The sequence below is a fragment of the Rhopilema esculentum genome, chromosome 6 (assembly GCF_057945365.1).
Source record: "Rhopilema esculentum isolate cy_ngs chromosome 6, ASM5794536v1, whole genome shotgun sequence".
In the NCBI taxonomy this organism is placed as follows: Eukaryota; Metazoa; Cnidaria; class Scyphozoa; order Rhizostomeae; family Rhizostomatidae; genus Rhopilema; species Rhopilema esculentum.
Genome location: NC_142820.1, coordinates 9,670,418 through 9,689,274, shown reverse-complemented (window position 1 = coordinate 9,689,274; position 18,857 = coordinate 9,670,418). Strand labels below are relative to the sequence as shown.

The 18,857-nt window shown below is 35.8% G+C and overlaps 2 protein-coding genes across 2 annotated transcripts; one reads left to right on the top strand and one right to left on the bottom strand.

Annotated features, from left to right (window-relative positions):
• The first annotated feature begins 86 nt into the window (after positions 1-86).
• Positions 87-7,696, top strand: LOC135686002 (coiled-coil domain-containing protein 134). Its single transcript, XM_065202144.2, has 7 exons — positions 87-459; positions 1,442-1,563; positions 2,215-2,299; positions 4,187-4,260; positions 4,661-4,765; positions 5,718-5,792; positions 7,537-7,696. The coding sequence occupies exons 1-7, from the start codon at positions 246-248 to the stop codon at positions 7,639-7,641; spliced, it is 780 nt and encodes a 259-aa protein (XP_065058216.2). The 5' UTR covers positions 87-245; the 3' UTR covers positions 7,642-7,696.
• Positions 2,348-18,513, bottom strand: LOC135686382 (uncharacterized). The gene is made up of 2 exons (XM_089108947.1): positions 12,055-18,513; positions 2,348-4,663 (listed from the first exon to the last, which is right to left on the bottom strand). The coding sequence occupies exon 1, from the start codon at positions 15,268-15,270 to the stop codon at positions 14,260-14,262; it is 1,011 nt and encodes a 336-aa protein (XP_088965073.1). The 5' UTR covers positions 15,271-18,513; the 3' UTR covers positions 2,348-4,663; positions 12,055-14,259.
• Positions 18,514-18,857: the final 344 nt, after the last annotated feature.

The window sequence follows — 18,857 nt, the reverse complement described above, 5'->3', positions numbered from 1 at the left end:
CAACGAACGCCATAATTACGCGGGTATTATGCGGGATCACACGTGCCTCGTTAAAAGTGAACCGAAAAGAGACTGTGAAGTTTCAAAGAAATAAAGTTGTTTTCTTCTTGTCCCACGTGGAGCGAGCAAGGAATTGTCACTGAATGAAAGTTGAAGTAGCAGTTATAAACAGCTGAACAGCAAGAATAAATTTTGCAAGGGACATTTTTTAACTCGTATGGTTTTGAACAAAAATAGGAAGAATCATGAATGCTATTACACCTTCAGTTTTGCTGTTTCTGTTAATATTGTTTAACACCAAACAAATACGAGGGGATGCTAAAAATTCGGATTCAATAAAGGATTTTGGAGGGCAGACAGTGAACAATGAGAAAATCAGAGATAATGAGCAGATGGATCGAGCAAAAACTATTAATATGGAGAATATAAAAAATATCTCTATATCAAAACGAGACATTTGTATCCTTTTAATTTGATAGTGTTTTTAATATTCTGGTAAACGGTGATTTTATCCCTGATTGAATTTTCACATTATATGACAATATAGCCAATGCATCAAGTAAACTAAGGGTCCTAAATGGACGAAATGGGACAGGGGCAAAAACTTCAACTCATCAGTAACACATTTCTCACGTAACGCTTCTTGACATAAGGTCATTTAATTTTTAGTGTACATTTTTGACGTTGAATCCTCATATGCATAGATTTGTTAGCGAAGATTGTTAGATTTTATCATAATACTTCATTTTCCTGCATTACCATTTAAACACAAAGTGAAAAAAATATACTGATTGGTGATATTACCCACCAGTAAGCATAATAGATATAACAAAAGATGCTGTAAGTAAAATATTGTTATCAGTCGGAAACTAAGTTAAAAACTGTACAATGTTCATTATAAGTATTAAGATCTTTTGGTGAAATATTGATTAAAATATCAAAAAATTAGAAAACTGCCTATCTTGCAGCAGTAAAAAAGTAACCAAAGTCTTTGAGTTTCCCAAAAGAATTCTCCATGTTGCCTTGTTGTTAGAGTTTGAAGCATCAATTTTTTTTATTAGTGCAAAGTTACTATAAAATGCTTTAGTGTAAACTTTTAGCAATTTTTCTAAAAGTTTGCAACAAAAAAAGATCAGTAATTTCCCACATAGCCTGCAGAGTGCAATCCAAAAGACCCAAGGTTTCATAGAGACTAGCAATAGGTTAACATAAAATGACATGATGATGATTCTAACTGCAGAGAGAGGCGTTCAGTAAAAGTATCATCATCTAAATTTTCTTTGATAAGAAGCAGCAAGAGGTGCATAGCCATTCAGGTGCCCCAATAGTCAGTTTTTGCATAAGGCTCTTCATTGAAAAAATACTTTTTTAAGGATATCAAATTCTTTTAAGCAAATATTTACAAAAGCCATCAGTATTGATTCCTTCACATTGTTTATAGACTATTCAGGATTTCAGTTGAAAAGAGCACATCAACTAATTGCTGTGAAGCAACTGCAAGAAATAAAAGACTATTCTAAACAATACAAGATGGTCAAGATCCTTGTGGAAAAAATTCTAGAGGTTACTTCATTTGTCTTATTACCCTTCCTTCTCCAGAAAGTCAGTTATATAGTTTCTCTAGGGATTTGGTAAATTTTTTATCAGAGATAGGTAGGAAAGCAGAAAAAACAAGGAGCAATTGGATGTAAGTAAAGGTCTATTTTGAAGAAATACAAAGTTCAGGAAAATGTTAAACCATTTGTCTTTGTACTTTTACCAAAATTGATTTAATGCAAAATCCTTGGACATTATCTAAATCTGACATTTATTTTCCTTTTTATTCTTGTAAGGGCACTGAGTCTAATTATTAAAAAACAAATTGGAGAACAAATGGTTTTCTTTCTCTGTACTTGAGTCAAGCAACTTATGCTTGTGATCTGATGGACAGTGCTAATTGTTACCAGCAAAAAACAGGTGCTTTTTTCTGGCCCAGCATTTTTAAAGGCAGTATGCTCTATTTCATGTATTATTTAATACTTCCTTTTCAATTGCTTACATTGATACTCAATGAAGCATATTCAAGTGATTGTTCCTTTCGGGGCTCTTTACTTCCATGCAGTGATTAAAGCAGCTATTTGTCTTCAAACCAAACTGCATCAAATTATAAATTAACTTCATCAAGAATGAAAGGGTACATTTTCTTGTTGCTAATTTATTCACATCTTATTACAGGTTTTGGCTTCTTCAAAGTTAGAGATAACACAGTCATCATACATTCCAGGAGGAGAGTTTCCAACTAAAGAACAAGAGCTGCAAGGTAAAAAAATCAGTTTAGTCGTGGTAAACTAAATGGGGGGGGGGGGGACAGAAGTAAAGGGTCTGGTGTGATGCCCCATGGAAGGAGGGCTTTGAGTGAGCTCTCAGAAGGTCAGTCATGGACAGTGGCAGAAATTCAGGCTTTCTTTTGGGAGATAAGGCCCACAATTAACTGACAAGATAACATCTTGAATGATACATTTTTTAAGGAAAATTTAATGTTGCATATTTTGATGCAAATAGGTGCTTTTTGGGTGGGACCCTTAAAAACAGAGTGATGGAAAGTTTGGAAATTTGCCTAAAATATGGAAAATTTGCTTGCTTCGTTATAGTTTTAGCACTGTACACTTTTACTTTTTATCACTGCACAAATCTGTCACCACTGCACCTTTAAACAAGGGCATGTGTTGGATGGGGTTTTGGCATATCAATTATCTAACAAAAACCTGAATATTGCAACTAGAATGCTAATTGAGGAGGTCTGAGCCCTCCCTGCCCCCCATAATTTCTGCCACTTGTCATGAAAGGAGGAATTTGAGTGAGCTCTCAGATAATTATGAGAGATAACTGACCTTAGGAGTAGTTATTAGTTATGAACATCTTTTCTTAGAAATATTGATGGTAAATATACTTCATTACTAGCTTTATGTTTACCACAGCCTACCTCATGGCAGCTGAAATCTGTTGAAATTTGTGGGCTTAACAAAGAATCCAATGGGGGCATTTGTTTGGCTCAGCTTTACGTTTAGCTATAAACCTCCAGTGCTCAAACTTGCATTACCAAGTAAGCCTTGCTTACTTTCTTGCTTGCTTGTACATTTGTTTGTCAAAAAAAGTTATTGAAATGACATTTTGGAGGGATTATATTGCCATCTGTTTTTGTTGAGACAGTCATGTGGGAGAAAGATTGTCAGGAACATATGTTCCACGACAAAGATGCTATGAAAAACCTTAAGTACATTGAATCTCCTAGCAACAGAAAATTAAATGAAAGAATCATCATAAAGACCATTGAAAAACTTTATAAGAAAATTCAGACTATATTTGCAGCATGATATTCTTATAAAAATCTTATAAACAAGGGTTTACCTTGAAGGGATGTGCCTGAAAGGGAAAAATTTATTATGCCAGAAATTTCCTTCTCCTGGAACAAAAGTCTGAAAACATGACACCTGTTCTGGAATAAAATCCAGAACACTGATGGTCACCTTCACATGATTTTGCAAATAATTCTTAGTTGATTTGAAAAATTAGCCTCTTCTTGAATTCCCGAAAAAGAGTTTAGAGAATAACTCTCAAAATAGATAACATTTTCGTTTTCATGTCCTGACAGATTTGTCTTCAAAAAGTGTCTTCAATAGGCATACCTGTGCCAGAAAAAAACGAATGTATAATCCTGTCCCAGATTTTTCAGCTGAACATGAGAACCTTTTGGCAGGCACATCCCCAGGTAATGTATTAAGTAGCCCTCGTGCTTGAACATCAGGGAATGCTGAATGTTCCTTTGATTGCTTTGCATAGACCAGACAGAATTGACAGGGAGTACCACTTTTGGGTGGGGAAATTTTAATTACCCCATTTACCATCACAATTCATTATCCCCAGTTGATAGAGAACTCGAAACCGGTAATCGAAAATTCCCCGCCCCAAAGTGGCTCCCTATGCCATTTCCATCTGTTCAATCAGGTGAACAAAATAATGGAAAGATCTGACCTCAGTTATACCAATATAGACAAAAATCCACTTGGTTGAGAATTGGTTACAAAAAAGCAGCGCATAATCGTATGTCTGAAGTTTAAGTTACCACACTGCTATTTGTCATAAGAGCCAGCCAATCTTTTTGCAGTTGCTTCCAGAATTACAGTCTATTTCTTCTCTCATCTTTTAGCGCTTGCACTAGTTGTGGAGAACACAGCTTTCCTAGGTGACATGTTACTACGGCTTCCAGATATCACTCATAAGGTATTGCTTGAAAATGTTTTCTGCACAAGCCTCATGGCTGTTTTTTGTTTTCAGCCCATTATGTTACTCTAAAGTCCAAAATTATATTTTTGCAAAATATTTTTTTCAAAGTTTCAAAGACTTTGTTACGGCTCTGGTTACTAGATAGTGTGTGAAACTGATCACGTGGATCACCATCCTTTGCAATAGTATCATACTGATATTTTCTTCATTATTTGTAGATTTAGAACCTTTCTTCTTGTAGCCTGTGCTAATGTGTTTAAATATGCTTTATCAACAAGTACCACTTGTTCTTTTCTTTTCTTCCTTGTGTTTTATTTTCTCCAATTCCAATGTGCCAGGTGCGTTTGATATATTACATGTATCCTAATGTTGTTCTGTCCATTGCTTTTGCAAATAGATACTAAAAAGAAACAAAGAATGGCAGATTATTGTCAATTGGAGTGTCGGGTTTTGCAATGAGACAGGCCTTTTTGACAATGCAAACGAGAAGCTCCTCTCCTTGGTAAGCAGTCATGTAACATTTTTTTACTCAGTTATTGATTTTTATCATTTATTGATGTTTATTAAGGTTTTTATTAATGCAAAGGTTTGGGATCTCTGTCAAACTCCTCCTCCCTGTTTTCATTAGCTGTTAGCTGTTAGGTAACATCTCTAGCTGAAAAGCAAAGTTTTTACATGGTCGGTAACGTCGCCTACATTTACCTGGATCAACGTCAGCAAATTGATAATCAATGGAATTGTGCGTGTTGTACGTCGAGTAATAAACAAAAATTGGTGCAATAGAATAACGACTTTGTACAAGAACGGAATGTTTATCACAAATAAATATATTAATATATTTGGTAATAAATATTAATCTCTTGTACAAAGTCGTTATTTTATTTTATCAATTTTTGTTCAATGTCAGTAAATTTTATATCAATCTGTCTTTATTTTTATAAATATTTGATACTTTACTTACTTGCCTTTACAAGTTTAACCTAAATTGTTTTTAGCTATAGATATCATTTTGTTAGATTATCAAATGTTTTTCCATTTATCTGTTCTTTTTTGCTTTTGTTTTCTTGATTTAGATGCCTATGAAATTACTTATTAGGGTTCGCACAGAAGCAGTAGCATTACCTATAGAAGTTCATTTTAAAATCAAAATAGGGTGTGCTTTGATTATGCAACGAAGCCATAAGTTATCAGTTCCCAATTTCGAGATATTTTTGTCAACTTGAAACAACGATAATGATCTTCCGCTGTTCCCTTTACATATCATAACATTGCCATATGAACACTTAGATAGGTTTGTATTCAAAACCCAAAGTTTGCTAGGAAATTAACGAAAAACTGACAACAATCCCTTTCTGACTATATTCTTTATCTGCTCCCCTCTCTCTTTCTTATCAAACAAGCTAGAAAAACAGCGTTGCTTCAACTGATAAACTTTACTCTTGATCACATGACAGGTTGCACAAGAACTTAATCTGGTACCGAGAGATCCAAATTATATTAATCCTTACAAAGTAGAGACTCTGATAAAAGTGAGTATGTTTTGTTTTCTCCAACACAAATGAGAAAAAATGTTCTACATTGTATTGAGACACATAAACTCATCTTTAGACCCGAAGTCCCACGCTTCGGTCGCCACACCGTCGTTTCTCACGAAGATTGTAACCTCCTGTCTTAGCGTCGCTGGATGGATTTATTTTGATCCAGCATGTTTTTTGTAACATTTTATGTAGCAAGCAAGCATGAATAGATTGAGCTGTGGCATCAAGTTTTAATACCAGTGCCACTTTGATATTTCCATTTACTTAGCCCAGAAATATTATTTTAGTTAAATGCTTGAGCAGATTAAAATCCAAAGTTTCATTTATTCTAATTTCTTTTTTAAAAAATACTGGAATAACCAGAATTTCTATGCTTTGTACCAATTTTCGAAAATAATTAACTTTTACGACTCTGGAAATTCAGGACTTTAAGCTATATGTTAAAAATAGAATAAACATTAATTGTGTTCTAATTGTGTGCTCAATCTTTGCTAGAAAGAAGTCTGAATTTTGCAATAATGCAATTCTTTGATATAGCCTTTATTGTATGTCGATAAAAATTAATTTAGGTTTTTCATATATTTTGAACTATCCAGGTTCACATAAGTGGATCCATTTCTTGGAGAATGGTATCCGTAGGCTCTTACTTTTGACGAGAATTTATCACTTAGAAATGGGTCATCGTAATTGATCTGAAAACACATTGATACTGCAAATTCTCGATTATTCTTTGAAAAGGGCTGTGTAGTCAATCAAATTTTCTGATGCTACCGGCTTGTACAGCGAATATCATTACCAACATACGTATTTTCTCTTAAAAGCAGTGTGTCAGTTGCTTGCATTATTTTTGAACGGCTCATGAAATACTGATATCAATTTAGCTGTTCAGTGACCAAAACACCAGTACATTGATTGGTTTAGACCGAGCTATTCATTCATTGGTTTGGACCACACTATTCATTGTTCAGACAAATCAGTCAATGCCTCCTCGATCTTCCTTTGTCATTATTTTTGGAAGTTCCACTATTCGTTGTTCACTCATTAGAAATGCCAGCATTCGCTTAAAAATACAGAATTATTAGTACGTCTCTATCAGTTGCATACATTTAAACAAAAACAACTCAGAGACTCCTCCCGTCTTGAATTAAACCCTCATATAATCCGGATAGTCAAAAATTTCGTTCTCTATTATCAAAGAATTTTTGTGCCGAAAAGGAGGAACAAGGGTAACAGAAGGCGCTTTCCTTAAAGTATTTTTTCATGCTGCTCTAAGCATTATTTTTTATGGTTTTGTTATAGTAAGGTACCTCGAAAAATTTTCGATCCCCCACCTCTGATGGCTCTTTTCTTTCCTACACCTGGCTTTGTTTAAAGTTTTATTTGTCTCTCTCCTCTTGAAATTTTACATGCCTTTGTTTCTTGAAAAAAATGATAGTCGAGTGGCTCCATCTGGGCATCTATTAGTTTGAGAAAGCCTGAGAATAAGTGTCATGCAACACTTGTGGAGGGGTGACGAAACGCTAAGGCGTATTCTAAGAGATCTAAGATCTTGCGTTTTGAAAATTTTTTTGACAAAATCTTTTTATAAAAGCATCCTCCATTAACTTAGAACTGGAGATTGATAATGTTTCGAAATTAATTTGTATTCGCGGCTAAACCGGCTTGGTTATGCCTCTAGATTTAATTTGTTTTCACATGTGCCTTTTGTATGAGAAACGTTGTTTATTTGTCGTAGGAGGCTAGAGAAAAAATGGAAAAGACCCAAAAAAGCAAAGAAAGTCGAAAGAAAACCAAAAGGAAAGAGAAAAAAGGACCGAGGCTTAGTCGATCTGATTTGTAGACATTGCTTAAAATATAATATTGTAAGACTTTCAGATAAAATGATAGTTTGTTTACCTGGTTTACTTTTGGTGTATTCTCTGTTACGGATGTTTATTAGCTGGTAATGAGCCAGCTTATTTTTTTTACCTGGTCGATATAACAGATGGTTTTTGGTCTTAGATAAGGATTAACGTATCATTGAGGATGTGTACAGGCATAGGCCTTTATTCAAGACCAGCTCACATTTATGGTAGGTTTTCTAACCAGAGCCTGCTTTACTTTTTCGATATAAATACGATAAGCTTTCTCTGTAAAAGAAAAATGATTCTACTGACGGCTAACAAAAGTGTAAGATAAAATCTCTAACTCGGCTTGCCAACCCTGAGAATATAACAGTTTTGTTATTTCGAGATATGGACATTTGGCTTTGTGGGTAAATGGCGAAGAACAGTCTATTAAACATACCAAGAATTTTCCAGCTTCAATATCGTAAAGATATTTTCGTTTTGTATGTTCTTCGTATCGTATTGTTCAAATGGTTTCACGTGAACATAGCAAAGCAGTTTTATGTAATTTAAAGGTAATGATAGGATTTAGAGGTTTTAGCCATTATAACAGTAAACAACTGTAAGACAGGCACAAGCTGAAAAACAGACGCAAATATCAAGCTGAGGTTGAGCAACATTCTTACAATATTCTTAAAAGATGGATATTTCGGAGCCTGAATACTCATATAAATGTCATTATTTTAAAGAGAGAATGTATTATACATTGGTGGCACCTCTGTCAAACAGTAAAGGCTCGTGCGTTCGAGGGGCAAATCACTCTTGAAAATGGTGTACGAGATTGATAATCACTAGTGATTAATTTGTGATTAAATCAATTTTGTGTGTGATAAATTTGATTTTTAGTGATAAAAGTGATTAATTATTTTTATTAATTTTTGATTCTTTAGAAACTGAATCATAGATTCAAAAGTGCTCTCAAATAGTTTCATGCTCAATAAACGTCGTCAACGATTTTGCAACACGCTATATGAAATTAAGAAAAAAAATTAGCAGTTCAGCACAGGGGTGGATCCAGAAAAAAATTTGAAAGTTGCAGATTTGCAAACGAAAAAGGTGCAAACTAAAAATAGAGATATATTTTCTGAACAGCAGCATTAGCAAAATATTAAATCAGTATTATAGGTTGGTGTCAGTGGCTTGAAGTGAAAAACTGAAAAGTTGTTGATCACTTTGAATGAGACATTAAGACAAATGCATGTGCTCTTTTCTGTTGGCCGTCAATTTTCGTCATAAGAATTTGAATTTGTATCAAAAGAGCTATCTTTCCTGAGCATTAGCATTAGCAACATGGAAGCAAATAGCCTGGAATGAAAAACAGTGAAGAGTTGTTGATCACTTTGAATGAGACATTAAGACAAATGCATGTGCTCTTTTCTGTGGGCCGTCAACTTTTGTCATAAGAATTTGCATCAAAAGAGCTATCTTTCCTGAGCATTAGCATTAGCAACATGGAAGCAAATAGCCTGGAATGAAAAACAGTGAAGAGTTGTTGATCACTTTGAATGAGACATTAAGACAAATGCATGTGCTCTTTTCTGTTGGCCGTCAATTTTCGTCATAAGAATTTGAATTTGTATCAAAAGAGCTATCTTTCCTGAGCATTAGCATTAGCAACATGGAAGCAAATAGCCTGGGATGAAAAACAGTGAAGAGTTGTTGATCACTTTGAATGAGACATTAAGACAAATGCATGTGCTCTTTTCTGTGGGCCGTCAACTTTTGTCATAAGAATTTGAATTTGTATCAAAAGAGCTATCTTTCCTGAGCATTAGCATTAGCAACATGGAAGCAAATAGCCTGGAATGAAAAACAGTGAAGAGTTGTTGATCACTTTGAATGAGACATTAAGACAAATGCATGTGCTCTTTTCTGTTGGCCGTCAACTTTCGTCATAAGAATTTGAATTTGTATCAAAAGAGCAAACTTTTCTGAACATTAGCATTAGCAATGTGGAAGCAAATAGCCTGGAATAAAAAAAACAGTGAACAGTTGTTGAACACCTTGTGAAAAACATTAATGCACGTGCTCTTTTCTGTGGGCCGTCAACTTTCGTCATAAGAATTTGAATTTGTATCAAAAGAGCTATCTTTCCTGAACATTAGCATTAGCAACATGGAAGCAAATAGCCTGGAATGAAAAACAGTGAAGAGTTGTTGATCACTTTGAATGAGACATTAAGATAAATGCATGTGCTCTTTTCTGTTGGCCGTCAACTTTCGTCATAAGAATTTGAATTTGTATCAAAAGAGCTATCTTTCCTGAACATTAGCATTAGCAACATGAAAGCAAATAGCCTGGAATGAAAAACAGTGAAGAGTTGTTGATCACTTTGAATGAGACATTAAGACAAATGCATGTGCTCTTTTCTGCTGGCCGTCAACTTTCGTCATAAGAATTTGAATATGCATCAAAAAAGCTATCTTTCCTTAACAATAGCATTACCAATATGGATCCAAATAGCCTGGATGGAATGAAAAAACAGTGAACAGTTGTTGAACACCCTGCAAGTAGTATCGCTATTGGGAAATTAAACTGTCTTTCCTGAAACTTTCACCGATATAAAAAATTACAAGTTCCAGAAGTATGGAACCTGATTATCAAACTTTATCTGTGGAAATTGTAAGAATCTGACATAAATCATTTCCCATAAATATAACAGCTGCAACTGCGAAATTGGAACTGTCTGGATCCGCCCCTCTAGCAATGGGTGAAAAATGACTGCTATCAGGCGTGGTCAGATCAACTTCGGTGGCATTTGGGCAACAAAAACAGCAATGGTTGTTTCAGTGACCCCGGCATCATAACGAGGCCTTCATTTTTTTGCTCCATTGCAGGGTACTTATAAAAGCTTGTTGTTCTCGAGCGTGTGTTTGCAGACTTTCCAACGTGTTCATGAAAAGATTGGGAAAGTGTGAAAGGAAAAATTCTAAATATTGATTTTTTCAAGAACAAATCCGGATAAAAGTTGGCAAGGATTCTAATATTTATTTCAAGTAACTTTTATGATTAATGATATACTATATGATTAATTTGTTTTTTTTATTAATGTGATTCATTTGTGATTAAAGTGTGATTATTCTTGAGAGAGTACGTGATTTTAAGCAGTGTGTTGCCCCTTGCGTACATTGATGTTATCTATCCAACTCTTTCGTAAACTTGAAGTAAAAGAATAGCGATAGAAATAGGGGATAAAAAAACTTGGTTTTGCAATCCTTTGTGCTTGTAAAAAATAAGATCTTGTCAAATCTCTACTCAGTGTAAAAGTCTTTGGCTCCTTTTCGTAGCTAGGAAGACACACCTTCGAGATAACAGTATCCCAGTATGGGGTGTATCCACACACGTGATTGTACTTTGCGGAATATCAATGACAAGCATTTTCAGAAAATCGAAACGAGTTGAAACTATTCACAAGTGTGTGTCCATACCAATGTCACTATTTTCACACTCCCTCTCCAACTGCTACCTAGAAATGTCATTTCATTTCATCTTTCTTTACATCTTATAGTTGACGATAATTTTGCTTTATATGCATCCAACTTTACTACCAAATCCTTTCCTTCGACAATCCTTGTTTAATAATTTTTTGCCGAATAGTATATTTCGTCCCGATTACTGCCCCTCATTTGGAACTATTGCAGGTGTAATGGCGCAGCTTACGTTGCAAGAGACTGGATTATAAAAATGATTAGCCCGGTAGATCCGCTTAATTTCAGTGAAAACGATTTTAAGCAAAAGAGGGAGGTCAGATCATTGTCCGCTGTAATCTACTTACAATCTACTTTATACTGTTTCTTCAACAAAAAGCAAGAAATCTAGCATTTCAAGAAATTGATATGAATACTGGGTATACGATGAACGGCTTTTTAAAAGACTTTAGTCATGTAAATAGAACAAAATATGTCGCTATTGCAGTTTACGATCTTCCCATTTTCTATAGTTGCGTTAATCAATGTAAATTTACACAGTCAATCTGCAACATGCCTACATAAAACCCTTAGTTTCAATATTGGCTTGAACGGATTGCTTTATACCCTTTCAACCAGGAGAACTTGCAAGAGCCTGTCTTCTTTGGAACACAAAGGCCGGATAGTTTGAGCCAAGTCTTATACCGCACTTAAAACGTATGGCAGTATCTTATGGCAAACTCTTATAGCTTTTGAATATATTGTAAGACAATCTAAATCTTAAGATATCTTTTCTAATGAAAAAACAATAAGTTTACTGGATTTTGATAACATCAACGGCAAAGCAAGCTCATTTTGACGGCCTAAATGAAACTAGTGTCCACCAGCCTTATAGCTTATGTTATCTGTTCATCATTAATTTCTTTTCAAAAAGAAAACTAAATTGAAAGGTTTGCTTACCAAACATTCTGATAAAAGTTGTCTGTTTTATTATTTTCACTCCAATTCTTTTAAATTCTGTTATAATGTTATTCTCTAGTCGTTCTTCTAAGCCCTGCTTATAAGACGATTTTTCTCAAGAGGAAGAGACACGTGGGTATTTACTTTTGTGCTATTAAATGCTAGAGTAAGGTAGTTGTCATAAATTCTCTAGAGGCTAAGTGAGTTCTGAGTGGGAAATTTACGCCAGTGAGGTTATTAATAAGATCAGTACCAATGCGTTGTACGTGCCAAAGCGGTCTCAAGAGTACTAAGAAAATAGATAAGGTTAAATAAGGGTGGGCAAGAGAATCAACCACATGAAATTCCTACCCGTTTTGCCCCAAGAAGCAGGCATACGATCTTTGTCTAGAATCGTTTAGCGATTCCGTTCCGCGTTTCAACAGTAGGAAACGAAAGTAAGCACTGCTACGCATTTTCTCTGTTTTCGTTTCGATTCTCTTCGCCTCTTATCTAAAATGGTTAGTCAAATAAAATTGGTAAACAGAGGAGCTGTTCTATAGAATTGACAGAAGTTCTTTAAAAAGTGAGCAAATTCTCAGAAATACTGCTTAATATTTCATTTAATCTCATTAAGCCATTGTTTCTGGCGAATGTTACTGTTGGACGATTTTCCTTCTAACTATAAATCTCCATCTATACATTCACATCATACAAGAAAATTGCGTACATCGGAGGGTCTTAAAATTCAGACAATCCTGTTGTGATTTTAGGGCGCTTTTAATTGGAAGTGGGGGCATCCAAGGAACAAAGAGATCAGCGAAATTTTTAGAGATATCGATCATACGAGATCATGTATACATTGTTTACTCTTTCATCAGAAATGAATCGGGTTTATCCTTGAGGTACTTTTCAAGTTTGCATTTTCTTCATTTCTTCATATTCTTGGAATTTTCATGTCGCAGCCACCTTTCGTATTTATTTCTAAAGCTAACGTTTTTGCTATTGTTCTTACACATTATATTATCTCATTATATTACACATTATATTAATTTGTTTAGGTTAGAAAAGTTAGTCACGTCAAATGGACTTCACCATTCAGATTAAGGAGGCATGGTAAGGGGCTTATGGAACTTATGACGGTAAGGGGCTTCGTGAGTGGCAAATCTCCTTGAAAAGGATCAGGTACTAAAAAATGACAGCTTTGACAGTTTGATAACAGTACTGTATTTAGCAATAAATAATTCAGTTAAAAATTGAAGTTAAGATTTTAAGTTGACTTTGTAAGTTGACAAAAAGGTCAAACATTAAACATTGACAGAATTGAGTCACGACGATACCATGGCATTGTCACAACAGGGGCAGAGCCAAGATAAGAGAGTGTCTCTAAATCCTGGGCCGGACGATTCTACGATTCGCTTAAATCCTACAAAAAAGTATCAGGGGAATGGTAATATTTGCGAGAAGAATCGTAATTTTTCCTTAGGATTTTGAAACTGCTACCGCGTAAGCAAAATAAAGCTATATTAGGGCTGCTTGTTTTCAAAGGGTCTTCTTACTATCAAATGGGCGTGGTCTGATTAACCACCCGACGTCACCTTGGAGGTTTACTCTGTCACTGCTATAACCTGTACTAAAAGGTCAAACAGCCATTATAATACAAAGCTACTGATGAACTCAATATTGACCGCAAATAAAAAGCAGTAAGAATGTGATGGCTTCTGGGGTCATGCTACGCTCATTATTTGCAAATATGATATTTGATTTGGTAGCAAACGAAATTTGCTGCATACTCCATTAGAGAACAAAACTTTTGATTTCAAAGATAATTTGCTCGAAAATTTGGGTGAAAAACTTGATCTAAATTATTAACGATATCCCAGCGAACACTAAGGTGATAAAAATAAATTCGTTAAAAAAACAAACTTTAGGTATCCTACAACGCCGGATCCCCCAAAAAAGTATCCAGCAATGCCCTTTGTTGCAAGATAGGGTAATCAAAACCCTGTTGGGTACCTTGGGTTTGATAAGAGATGAAAATAAATTATTGAATGCTCTGAAAAAGATGTTAGTTTCTAAAATGAAATCTCAGAAAATTTGTCCTATACTTCCTTGAAGCAAGATGAGTTATGCCTGGATTCTACTGTCTTTAAACTCAATTCTCTTTTGTCTTGATAATCTTGACATATCCAAGTAGTTATCTTCCAGTAAATGTTGAAAATGTAATTAATTTCCAATGCTAGGCAGCAGCAGAGGTCTGCTACGTTTTACTTTCGTTTCTGAGTCTGCCTCCCTGATGGAATTCAAGTCCGACAAGGACCTAGAAAATTGCCCTAAACCCAAGCTAGGTCGAAGATCTCTGGCTATTGGTGTCCCTGGTCGTCTTAGATTTGTTCTTGCATTGCTGAAAGAAAGCTTGTTCGCCGTAAGGCTTTCTCGCGATGCCAGCCCCGTTCTTCCTTGAGGAGAAACATCTCTGTGCCTTGAACTTAAAATGAGCTCCGGATCCTGTTGGTCTCCCCTAAACGAATCGTTATTTTGTGCAGTTGTTTTATCCAACGGATCAGCTGGCTGCATTGCTTTACCCCTACGAAATACGGGGCTGCCAGGTAGTGATCGTGTCTCTCTTGAAAATTGATCTCTGAAATTTCTTGGCAACGAGCTATTTAGTTTAATTCTTGGCGAGATCTGGGGTGAATTTCCTGAAGAAGAGGCCGGCGAAGTGTCGGCACCGTTCATAAAGCTGTTTCGTGGGAAAAGCGCCGGCGAACCGACAGGTGACGTGAAGGGTGATTTTGATATTAACGGAAGATGCAGTCCATCTCTGGATAATTGAAGGGCTTCAATTTTCTGATGAAGTGTCATTCCAGATAGATCTGTAAATATATCATTATCAAGATCTGTATCCAATTCTCCTTTTTGTATATCGATTTCATAACATTGCTCTTTATGACTTAGGCTACGCTGTTCTTCTTGCAGGTTATACCGATCCTCTCCCTGATTTCCGTTGCCATCGGCTTTTGCAGAAGGATTATGGAAATTTCTCAGACGGCGATTTTCAAACGCCTCTCTTTTGGGCAAGGTTCCTGAAGTCATCAGCTGCTTGCCACGGATCTGGCTTTCGACCCACATTTTCGTTAGTTTTTCCCTTTGGCTTTCTTCCTCGTTTTCCTCTGTAGTATTGTGACCGTTTTGGGTCGAGTAATTGACGTTCGTTTTTGCATTTGTGGCTGACATGGCGATCAACAATAGGTCAAAAATAGAAACATGATATTGCTAAGTTCTAGCAACAATACTCCAGATACGGGTTAGACCAGACAAATATGTAATCAGAGCGAATCCATAAGCAATATGAACGATTATTCAGAATAATTCTCCAAAGACTTTAGCTGCCAATGCGTCTGTGTTTATACCGTTAAATAAATTAGCAGGTGTATGATTTAATTTAACACGAACAAACCTTGAGTTTTGTAATAACAGTGTTTACAGTAATTGTCGACAGCTTAGCAGAGTAGATAGCTTACTGGCTAAACCTGACACGAATGGACGAACTTATTTGTTATCGAAATATTTCTTGACTTCTGATCGACATCAACTTGAATTGAAATGTTGCAATTCCTTCTCGCGTCCACAATTTATCACAACGCACTATTTCATATATTCTTCATTCCAATTCCACAGTGATAATCTGGAAACCTCTACTCACCAACTCAATCAAACTTCATTGTATGTTTTTACATCTATAAGGTTCATCGAGATATCGAATTGGATAAGCGATAGGTTCTGTTTCTTTACCTCGATTAACTGAAAAAAAAACCAGTTCGGTCGTTGGGAGCAAGAGCGAAGATCCACACAGGCCTGCAAGCAAAGGATTAATGGTCAATTGAGATTTCCTTTGCACGCACCTGTCCTTCAACTAGGATAACTCAATAAATTTGCGGCTTCTGTTCCTTATTGGTATGAAAACCTATATCACATAAATGAATCAAAATCACACCCAGAAAGTCCAGCTGAAAACATCGTTAGTCGTTGTAGCGGTGTCTAGTAGACTAGTTGTCTTTGAAATAACGTCAATGTTTCTTGAACCAACGTAAAAGCGATTGCAAACAATCTGCTGGCTGCTTGTAAACATTAGCTTCTTTATCAAATGTCAATCATTCATGTTAATTTACTTAGAACCCGGCTTACGACAACAGCTTCTTGCACAAGCCAATTCGTTATGGTAATCCAACTTTGAAACAACGCATAATTCCTATTATGATTTTCCGTTTGTTTAGCTATTCAGATTAAATACCTAATTTTCAGATTCCATTGAATAGGCAATAGTAAAGATACGCAGTGTGTACATAGTAGGACAGATCTAGTTTCGAGAAGAGAGGTTTGACTTTCTTGACGTCACAACCAGCCATGCATATACTAAATACAATTACACGTGGGCAATCATGATGACGAATCGAAGTACTCAAATAGGAGGAGCGATCTTGCATTTGTGTGCGTGCCTGCATCCTTTATGCTAAATATATATTATGACACAATTCAACGTGTGGCGTCATTCCCAAGAAAACTTAAAATCACATATGGTGCGCTAAACCTTTTTTCAACTAGCGATACGAGAACCACAGATTTCAATTATGCCCTCCGGGATTAAAGAAAGCTGCAATTCATTGGTTAATAATTTTCAATTGTTTCATTCGCCACTGAATTTCGTATAAACAGAGAACCATCAACAACCGAAACATTGATCTGTGAAGGACTACACAAACACATTCTACACGACTGCTTGCTTAAAAAAAACACTTAAAGTTTCGATAAGATTTGATTGATATCCTTTTGTTTTAAAAGCCACAACCATGTTGCTTTTTGTAAAACCAATTGGCTAGCAAGATCTTCATTGAAGGAAAGGATTTATTTCCATGGCTTGTCCTGAAGACAAAGATACACGAACAGTGTTTTGTGATGCATAACGACTTATTTTTTGATAGCAATAGCGTGGCGAATTTCCCGCAAATATGAACATTCAGACCCGCTGAGAGGGGGCAGGGGGGCAAAGTGCCCAGACCCCGAGCTGAAAGGGCCCAAAATTATAACCAGGTAAATAACAATAACATCAACAACAGCAACAACAACAACAACAACATTGACAACTACAGTTTAATAATGTCATCAACGGCTTCATCTTTCTTTGTGTTGTTCTCGACGGGCCTGTGAACGGGTCTGTAAAAACTGACGGTGGCTAATCAAAGAAATACCTGTCACAAACCCAGAGAGTAAAACACCAGAGAAAACTGTTTATAACTCAGACACCTAAATACAAATAAAACATACGAAGAATACTAGGCCCTAACCTAACCTAAAGCCTTATGACGAGTGACAGAGTTTCGTTCAAATAGCTTCTCCTGTCTCTATCCAACTGACTCTACTTAAACTACAACTTGTATATATGTACGAATGGAATCTAAAATTAGCAATACACGATGATTATGGTAACTTACCGATAACAATTAAAAGAAAGTAACATATCTAAATCAAATGTATGCAAAAATGATAGAAAACTACGCAAATAGTAGAACAACAACATAGGGATGAGAATGAGTAACCTATGACTAGGCCTAAGCAATGCTGGGAAAATCCCGCACCTACAACATAAACAATGGAAGGGGGCGTCGCTAACATGAGACAATGCTATGACGCGAGACATATGTCGTATGAACGAGAGGTATGCCACAGCTAATGATATGCAAAAAAGAAAATAGAGAAAGTCCTAACAATGAATGGGCTAAGGGGTATCTAACAAAATGGCCTAACTATACTTAAGAAAATTGTGACATACCAGTTTTCACCAGCTGCCTATAAGAATGACACAAAAATGGTAGCACCGTGGAGAAGACAATCCACAATAATTTCAACAATGACATGTCGACAAAGTTCCTACTTCTCAAGAACCTTCTAAAAGAAACAAATTATCAAAAGCCTATTCTCAATCGTCGAGGCTGTAGCTACGAATACCAACATCTTAGAAGAATCGAAACAGTATACAATATTTTAATAGGGAAACTTTAAATTAAATAACGGCTTCACGGCCTCGAGGTCCCTATTTCTTCGTACGGCCTAGGAAATGTTTTTTAGCGGATTGCAGCTTTAGCACGCGTCTTACGTCTTTAAAGGCATTGAGTCATGGTCATTTGGTTTCGGCGTGATCGCTGCTGTTTCATGTGATATTTGCATCCGTTGTTGACAACTTGCTATTGATGAAAATTGCTTTGTCAATCAGTACGAGGTGAGTTCATGTGATCAGTTCCAGGTCAACCAATAGCATGGCAGTCATGAAAATCACGACTCAGCGGATTTTGGCACTTAGGGTATACCCAATCCATTTTATCATGACTCAATGCCTTTAACCGTACACAACCGTACACATGCAGCTTTAAGGATGTGGATGCGTTTCAAAGAAAAGAGACAGTCAATAGATACCCAGCAAGGTTTGGATCAACGCTGCAGCTTGTTCTTGCAGGGACGAAAACAAGTTGCTAATTTTGGGGGGGCGTGGAAGTATGAAAATTCCAACTTTAAGTGATAAATTTTTCATTCGACGAGTAGATCTGTTGTACCTACCAAATTGATATTTGTAAATAGCCCGAACACCATAGTTCTATTTTCTTTATAATTACCAAATCTTTACTCAATAATTAGCCTAAAGCATAAAAGCCTAAATCTCTAAAATTTGATTAACATGAAACAAACATTAAACATACTGTAAGAAGTCAAGCAACATTTAAGCAAAACCAGTATTAGATATACTTAATGATTAGTAGTATTCTTTCAGA